The following is an 8,617-nucleotide window of genomic DNA, read 5'->3' on the forward strand; positions in this document are numbered from 1 at the left end:
TATAAGAATATCTTCTTTATCAGAGACTAGTGATCAGTAGACATCAGTAGCACGAGTTTCAGTAAACGGAAAAAGTTAAAGATAGAAGCTAAATAAATAGTTGTCATACATCATAGACATTCACAATGTGAAAAACACAGCATAGGCAGACTGAAATCGCATATTAATTACGTCAACTTATGCTAAGAAACATTGGATTACCCCACATGGTTTATCTTAAGGTCTGATAAAATGAGGGAAATTACTATTGGAGGAATACAACTATTGACAAAATCAGTTCCATAATTAACCACCAAAGTCAGCATATCCCAAGTAGACGTAAGACAGCAATAAATCATGGAATTTGATACAAAAACTCAATTCTAATAAAATTAATAGGAAACATCAGTTATTACATGAAAAGAAATTCAAAAGTTTCAAAACATAATGAAATTAAATGTCACAATTAACCAGAATTATATTAAGCAAAGACATTTAACTTAAACCACAAGGACCACATTATTTCCGACATCACTTCCCTCTTCTTGTTGCTCACACTTTAGCCTGAGTTGGATGTTGCACCCTAATCATCATGACTTTTATCATCATCAGTTGAGATACTTTCTTCATCCTTTTCCACATTGTAGTCCCACTCAAGTTGCAGCTGCCTCCAAGGTGAAGCAGTCCACTTGACTGGTTTGGACCCTGCAACTGGAAAAAGGCTCTTTTTATGGTTGAAAATCTCCCAGGAGGTAGTACGGCGAAGATTTGTCGGCGCTTGCTTGTAGGGGTTATAAAGAAACCGGTTGTATCTATAATCAACCAGTATGAACTCAACGCTGTTGAAAATTCCCTGAGGACGATAAAAATGCTGATCACCTACATCAAAACTGAGCTTCATAGTCCACGATGCCTCTACTCCACCACCACTAAGGCATGCTTCATCATCCAATGTCCACAATTTCACCTTATTTTCAGATCGTTCACACATCATAACAGCAATTGAATCATAATATTCAGCAATGCAAGTGTCTTCAGGATCTACAGGGAGCTTAATATCATAAATAAATACCTCCTTGTTTAGATCAAAAGCCATCATACCTTTATGTCCCGTTGTTAACAAAAATCCGTGCAAGCATACTTCTAACGCTACAAAGGGAACATCGATGGGCAGAATTTGCTTAATTGGATACATCTTTCGCCAAGCATTCCTGTTTGAAGAATACACTGAAGTAGAGGAGAATACAATTTCAACAACTTTACAATCAAAATCTTTCTGATCAAAACCAAAGCCTATAATCTGCTGCTTTAAGAGGCGACCTTCGGCTTGAGAGGGAACTAGTTTGGAGAGTTTTGTAGCAGGGTTCCAAAGGTAAATATCATATCTCCTTCCATGCTCAACAAGAACACAAACAATGCCACAATTAGAACCCAAAATTCTAGAAGATGTTGGTCCAGAAGAATAGTAACCTTCAGAGTAAGGATAGTCGAGTTGTTCTAAAACGTCGCCAGAAGTGAGGTGGGTGAGTGAAAAAGGGCCCCAGCCTTGTAGTTCTAGATTTACTGAATGATGAACGATAAGAGTTTCATCATCCTCCCCACTTGAGATTGAGCGACGGAGATGATCTGTGACGAAACGACGGCTCGAAATGTTGGACAGCCAGGATTTGCAAACACACTTGGATGCAAGTAGATCCTTCACCGGAAGGCGGAGGAAAATCTCAAACCAGAGGTCATCTGTTAAATTGCTCATCGCTGTTTCCGGACTTCTTTTCCTCCTATTATGATTTTCTTCCTGTGGGAATGATGGGAGAGTTGACGAAGATTTATCACTATTATTTTTCGTAAATACCCAAGTCTAAATGAATTTTTGTAAAAATACTGTCATTAACTAAAACAAATTGTAAAAATACTATCTTTCAAAAAATATTTGCAAAAATACGAAGATTGCATTTGCAATTACATCTGTAACTACTGGCAACCATATACGCAACCACAAATGCAACTTGAAAAATCTATTGAAAAGTATATTTATTTGAATAATAAGTTGCAACTGATGGCAAAGATAGAGAACTGAATGCCCCTTTGGGGCCATTACTAATAACACCAAAATAATCAACAAAATTAAAATCAACAAGCATTGCAACAAAAAAATCAACTAAAGCAACAAATTAAAAATCAACTCAAAAGCAACCAACTAATACAAACAAGAAAACAACTCAAAGCAACCAGCCAAGACTTACGGTCCATCTCTCTTTCTTGATTTTCCTTCTGCCTCCTCCGCCTAAGCAACTACAAAATCAAAAACAACAATCAGTGCAACCAGCAATCAATCTCATCAATTTTTTTGATTCAATCTTTGATTTACCCAAAATCTGAAATCCTAATTAATCAAAAATTCATCTTATTAATTGAAAGTTCGAGAGAAAGGGAGAGAAGGCGTGACGAGAGATAACGAGATATAGGGAGAAGGTGAAGAGAGCGAGGATAAAGAGAAAGAGAGAGATAAAGAAAGCACCGAGATAGAGGTAGATGAGGGAGAAATGAAGACAAAGATACAAAGAGTTACTGGGGCAAACATATAGTATAACCGCAATTAATATGTTAAAAGGGGGTAGTTTTGTCAAATTCTCTTCTTTTTTTCTTCTCATTTAATTGAGTAAATAATATTTGAAAGCAGTATTCTAAAATTGTTTTCAATTTATTAAAAAATATTCTGATTAATTTTTATAAAAATTCACTAATTTATAGAATATATTCACCGATTTGATGAAAACCCTACAATTTATAAAAGAATCTCCGATAAATCTCCAATAAAATTTTGAATCAGTAGGTCCACCGATTTTCGATTTCCGATTTACACAACCATGTTTGAAGAGATATAAGCACACCTTTTGTCTTAAAAATCGATAATAAATAAATACATTTGAAATATTTGCATATAAAGTAGATTCGTATTAATCTCACATCGATACTAATCTATACTATATTATTAAAGCCGAAACATTGAAAGTTTGGTCGGTCGATACTTGGACCGAAATATAGGTCTACCTATATAATCAATTATTCTCTTAGAAACCATCATTTTCTGCAACCAAAACATTACAAATTTTATTATTTACAAAGCATGTTATATGATTATTGTTATTTCATTAAAACTTAAAAAAAAACACGGTATGTTTTGCAAGCTGAACATATTTTGCGGAGTCCATGTTTTTAATGTCCTTCTTGCAAAACATATATGATTGTTCAAGATTTTTAACTAAATAATGATTCTTTATGTAATATAATTTTTAAAATTATAAGTTTTGTTTATAATTTGACCAAAAACGGTCGAATCAATACATTCTACCAAATATGGTCGAAAATATAAATTCGACCAAAAGCGGTCGACAAATACTGTAATCATTTTAAAGGTTTCAAATTTGAAAGTGCTACAAATTTCCGCTTTTCTTCCAGTGAACCGGTCGAAGTTTTTTCCCGTCCATGGACTCGGTCGAAAATAACATCCCGTCGAAAATATCCATGTGGCAGGAAATTTCCCGCACTTTGGATCATAGAATTTTTCACAATTTCTAGGCGAAAATATAATTTCGACCGTTTCCAGTCGAATATATTGTTTCGACGGAGTCTTGTCGAAAATATATTTCGACCAAATCTAGTCGAAATCTGTTTTTGGCCGAAAAAATAGCTGCTTTTCCTCTAGTGACTATTCCCCTTTTCTAAGAATATGGTGCTTTGGAGGAGGTACTTAATTAGTTCATAATTCGGTCATGTTACACAAAAATGGAACAAAAAGGTAATCACAAGCAACACCGATTTCTGATACCGGCAGATGGAAGTAAACTAGTGTCTGATGACTAGAAGCTGAAGATCAGTGTAGTATTATGAGGAAGCCAAGCTCCTGGGGGACATAATTTTATCTCTGGTATTTTTGGACAAGATGAAGAAAAGAACTGTAGGTAAGATTTCTTCCATTAAGAATTAAATTAAGGAACGGAACAATAGTAATGCATTGTCAAAGAATTCAGGAGTAAATAAAATTAACAGCTTAGGTGTAATATCAGTTTTACGACCAGTCTCTTCAGTGCATGAAATAATAAATGAAATTCATTAAAATATAGCCTGGGTCCTGGTGATGATGCTCTTGTCCACCTGCAAAGCCCTGACGAGTATATCAGTTGATATGTCCGGCTTAGAACCGAACACTGCATTTGCGATAGTAATCACTCCTGGATTTTGGCTGCTAAGTCCGGCAATAGCCATTGCTTTACCATTTCCTACATTTTTCTGGTAATGTACGAGACCGATGGGGAACACAAAAACATCACCCTTGTTCAGAATCTTTGAGATCAAACGATTGTCGGGATTGGAGGTGATGAATCCAACTTCAAGGCTGCCTTCCATGACGGTCAGGATTTCAGTGGCACGAGGATGGGCGTGAGGTGGGTTGATGCCCCATGGTGCATAGTCAATGCGGGCGAGAGAGATTCCAAGCGTGTTGAGTCCAGGAATTTGAGTAGCGGAAACCAGAGTTACCCTTGATCCAACTGCATTGCTTGTGTTGCCTGCTAAGTGAAGTCCACTGAAGGAGAAGTCACTGGCTTCTACCGTGCTTGCTTTCTTACACGCCAGACCATTCAGAAGAACTACAGTTTCCAAATATAGTGTTAAAGTTAAGTCGACATAAATATATAATCGGAATAGTGGACATAAATATTAGTGATTTAGTATTGTGATACCTTGGCTATTGGATTCAGCAACGCAGAAATCTTGAAGAGGACTATGGTCAGCAGCCATGGCCAATGAGGAGGAAAGAGCTATAAGCCCTACAAAGATGAGTAAACCTGCCATTAATTAATTATATATTTCCCTTCAAATGAAATCCTGAGTATATAGTTTTCGAATGAGTATGAATATTGTGCAATGCTTGAAGCTATATCCAGTAATGAGTTGTGATGAAGTACATATACACGCAGCTTTGCAGCCTGCAGTGCAGGGAGATATCCTTCCAGCTATTAGATTGCATGGACGCCGACTGCCGTCCTTTGATTATATATCTCACGAAAGGGTCATCCAGTTCTTTTTACATACGCATAAACGCGTGAAAGATTATCATAAATTTGTCACGTAAAACATTGACTTGGCTAAGAAACCCGATTACACATATAGTACCGCCGATCCAGATTAAATATTAGATAGGTTATTTGACTTATTTCTAATCAAACTAATCTGCCCATTTGGTAATCATGCATGATGGGAGGGCGGATGAACGCATATATTTAGTTTACTTTAATTTGAGTTTACTCTTTTGAGTCTTTATATTATACTCCCTCCGTCCTTTTTAGTTGTCATTGATATTGTGCCGGTCAAATTGACCAAAATTGGACTGAAATTTATTAATATTTTATCAATCGATAAAATAAAAAAAAATGTCATCGAAAATAACTTTTAATATACTTTAAGATGTAATTTTCAGTTTTTTAAAATAATGAAAGGGTGACTTATAATCTTTGAACAAAATTTAGTTAAATTGACAAACAAAAATAGAAATGTGACAATAAAAATGGACCGAGGGAGTAAACTAGTAAACTACCATAAATACTTGTGCTAGACACAGGGCTATATATATGGATGGCGATGAGAAGCCAGCTAGCTACAGACATCGTTAATAAATGTGAGAAATATCAAAAAATTGAATTCGGGTTTTACAAGCAGGTGAAATATATTCTGAGAAGCAACGGAACCTGATAAAATTAGTAAGGGCAAAAAGTTAAAATGTAAAGAGAAACCGAGGACAGTCAATTATACTGATCAACTTGTTTATCAATATAATACTGAAAACCACAAGATTGAATGCAAGTCGAACAAAGAACTGCCGCTGACACCGTGATATGCTAAATAAAGCAGCTATTAACTCCTCCGATGCTCTGCCTGTAAGAAAAGAGGAGGATCATAGATTTATGAATATAAATTGAAATACAATGTCAATATCTACAGCTAACTGCCACGATCTTCTTCCAAATTAATTAATTTGGAATACATGTAAGGCTTAAAAACAAACAAGAAATAAGAATAGCTTCTTTATCAGATATTAATTAAATCAGTTGATTACATAGCCAATATTATTGATAGAAGTTAAATAGAAGCATACAAATATCCTAAGTAAATGCTTGTCAATGGCGCTTGAGGGCCTTCACATAAATATTATGATGCTTGTGTGCGACTGAGGAATACATAAATGTGTTATCCGAGCAGTAATCGTGTCAATGCTGTCTTTGGTAAGCCTTGTTTTTAGCTTTTGTAATTGTATTCGAGCAATCCAGGCACAATCCACACTCACTATACAGTCATGTTATGATAAATGCAAGGCTGAAAAACTAATAAGACATAAGAATATCTTCTTTATCAGAAACTAGTGATCTAGGAGGAATACAACTATTGAGAAAATCAGCTCCATAATCACTACGCCATATATGGCCTACAACAACATCGGAAAAATGATGCCATAACCCCAAAATATGTTGCAATAGCCCGAAAAATGGCTATTGCAACATAAAATTTAAGTTGCTTTTTTCGATGTTGCCCTAGGCTTCTATTGCAACATTATGATTATCTACTGCAACATGGGGTTTGCTGTTACAATAGACATGCTACTGCAACAACCAACTACCCTATTGCAACTGAAATTTTATGTTACGTTAGACCTTCTGATTTTAAAAAAAATGGGACCCACATGTGGGTCAGACACGTGTCAGTCCCATGTGGAGGTCAAAGTGTGGGGCCCACAAGGGCTACTTTCTACAACATATTTTGTACTAAATATCTGAATATATGTGTGGTACTGCAACATTAAACAACTATTCAAAAGTTTACTATATCAACAGCAAAATTAACTAATCATTCATACAAACCAAAGTTCAAAAAAAATCCAACCAAACTAAACTACCTAACAAATCCAACTCATCCTTTAGGTCTTCTTCACAAAATCAATGGTGCAAGAGCCACATGTTATAGTGACATAAATGTTCCCTAGCTTTGCGACCAGAACTGCATAGTGACCAACACCACCTCAAGCTGCAGCAGTTAGTATGTTCATAGGTGGGTGTCTTTTCAAAGGACTACTCCCGCTGTGATGAGGCATTGGTAAGCGGTTAACCCTCGAGTGCCTAATGCGGCACATTCACCAGCTGATAGTTCAAGTGGCCTTAGAACCATCACTTCTTGCTTTGCTACTGCATACTCAACTAATCCACCTCTAGTCTGTTTCAATATCATAATGAGCAAAAATTAATGAGCAAACATAACAATAACAACTGAAATGTTTCTCGCATAATCCATTCCGCAATATATGAAGTACTTGATAGAACTAAAACGGAGATATAAGAGTATTCTATACCGTTGTTCCAAGCATGGCTACAACTTCTTCGCCTTTCTTGAATTTTCTAACTGCAAGTCCAACATCCACAACCTAACCTGAGATATCAGAACCATGCATTAATGTTTTATTTTTCAAAAATCAAATGCATGACAAAGCAAATTAGAAGAGCAGTGGTGACTGGATACATGTTAACGTTTCCAGAAATAAGTAAAAGCAGATGAAATCGAACAGAATTTTAATGAAAAATAAGTTAACCACAACTATAAGAAAAAAAAATGTGAACACACCACAAGACAAAGAAAAAGCAGGGTGACAGTGTATTAGACTAAAACTTCTAGAACACTAAACAAGGTAGATAGAACATAACATAATTCAGTGGGTCATAGTTCACTCCATGAAGTTAAAATTAAAAAAACAAGAACGAACAATAAAATTTAAACTACTAGTTGCCATTACCCATTTTTCACTATATATTAAATAAAAAGCTAGACTATTGGAGAATACATGTAGCACTAGAGAATAAATATGAGATGTGTCCTGCTATTCAGGTGAGGTTGTAGAAATTACCAAATACGATCTCGCGTATGCCAGATTTTGGACCCTGAACACATCTATCACTGGTTTTACCTTCTTTGTGCAGCCCCAGAAGAGGTATATTTAGTAACTTTATATACCTATCACTGGTTTTACCTTCTTTGTGCAGCCCCAGAAGAGGTATATTTAGTAACTTTATTTTGGACCCTGAACACATCTATCCCAAGTAAAACACACAAGACAACAATAAATCATGGAATTTGATACAAAAGCTCAATGTGTCATAAAATTAACAGGAAACTAAGATTCATCAGTCATTACATCACAAGAAATTCAAAAGTTTTAAAACATAATAAAAATAAATGTCACAATTAACCAGAAATATATCAAGAGCATAGCACATTTAACTTAAACTACAAAAGGACCACATTATTTCCGACATCACTTCCCTCTCCGTGTCGCTCGCACTTTAGCCTGAGTTAGATGTTGCACCCTAATCATCATCATGACTTTCATCATTATCAGTTGAGATGTCCCTCTCAAGTTGCAGTTGCCTCCAAGGTGAAGCAGTCCACTTGACTTGTTTGGACCCTGCAATTGGAAAAAGGCTCTTTGTATGGTTAAAAATCCCCCAGGAGGTAGTAGGGCGAAGATTTGTTGGCGCTTGCTTGTAGGGGTTATAAAGAAACCGGTTGTAGTTATAATCAACCAGTAAGAACTCAA

The 8,617-nt window shown here is 35.7% G+C and overlaps 2 protein-coding genes and 1 long non-coding RNA gene across 3 annotated transcripts; all 3 read right to left on the reverse strand.

Annotated features, from left to right (window-relative positions):
- Window positions 1-496: 496 nt before the first annotated feature.
- LOC108222569 (F-box protein At4g11590-like) lies at window positions 497-2,512 on the reverse strand. Its single transcript, XM_064092937.1, has 2 exons — window positions 2,223-2,512; window positions 497-1,774 (listed from the first exon to the last, which is right to left on the reverse strand). Exon 2 carries the CDS (start codon window positions 1,730-1,732, stop codon window positions 563-565), a length of 1,170 nt encoding a protein of 389 aa, XP_063949007.1. The 5' UTR covers window positions 1,733-1,774; window positions 2,223-2,512; the 3' UTR covers window positions 497-562.
- Window positions 2,513-3,936: 1,424 nt separating this feature from the next.
- On the reverse strand, window positions 3,937-4,953 carry LOC108221352 (putative germin-like protein 2-1). Its single transcript, XM_017395234.2, has 2 exons — window positions 4,722-4,953; window positions 3,937-4,628 (listed from the first exon to the last, which is right to left on the reverse strand). The coding sequence occupies exons 1-2, from the start codon at window positions 4,831-4,833 to the stop codon at window positions 4,093-4,095; spliced, it is 648 nt and encodes a 215-aa protein (XP_017250723.2). The 5' UTR covers window positions 4,834-4,953; the 3' UTR covers window positions 3,937-4,092.
- Window positions 4,954-6,831: 1,878 nt separating this feature from the next.
- Window positions 6,832-8,016, reverse strand: LOC135153004 (uncharacterized). Its single transcript, XR_010292434.1, has 2 exons — window positions 7,379-8,016; window positions 6,832-7,242 (listed from the first exon to the last, which is right to left on the reverse strand). It is a non-coding gene; the product is annotated as an uncharacterized LOC135153004 (long non-coding RNA).
- Between the last annotated feature and the right edge of the window lie 601 nt (window positions 8,017-8,617).

Source organism: Daucus carota, chromosome 5 (genome assembly GCF_001625215.2).
Source record: "Daucus carota subsp. sativus chromosome 5, DH1 v3.0, whole genome shotgun sequence".
NCBI lineage: Eukaryota > Viridiplantae > Streptophyta > Magnoliopsida > Apiales > Apiaceae > Daucus > Daucus carota.

What these genes read in the sequence shown, in the direction of transcription:
- LOC108222569 (XM_064092937.1), bottom strand. Translation starts at nt 1,732, where the DNA reads ATGAGCAATTTAACAGATGACCTCTGGTTTGAGATTTTCCTCCGCCTT.
- LOC108221352 (XM_017395234.2), bottom strand. Translation starts at nt 4,833, where the DNA reads ATGGCAGGTTTACTCATCTTTGTAGGGCTTATAGCTCTTTCCTCCTCA. An exon ending in TGCTGAATCCAATAGCCAAG is followed by an intron (nt 4,629 to 4,721) that starts GTATCACAATAC and finishes TGGAAACTGTAG; the next exon opens with TTCTTCTGAATGGTCTGGCG.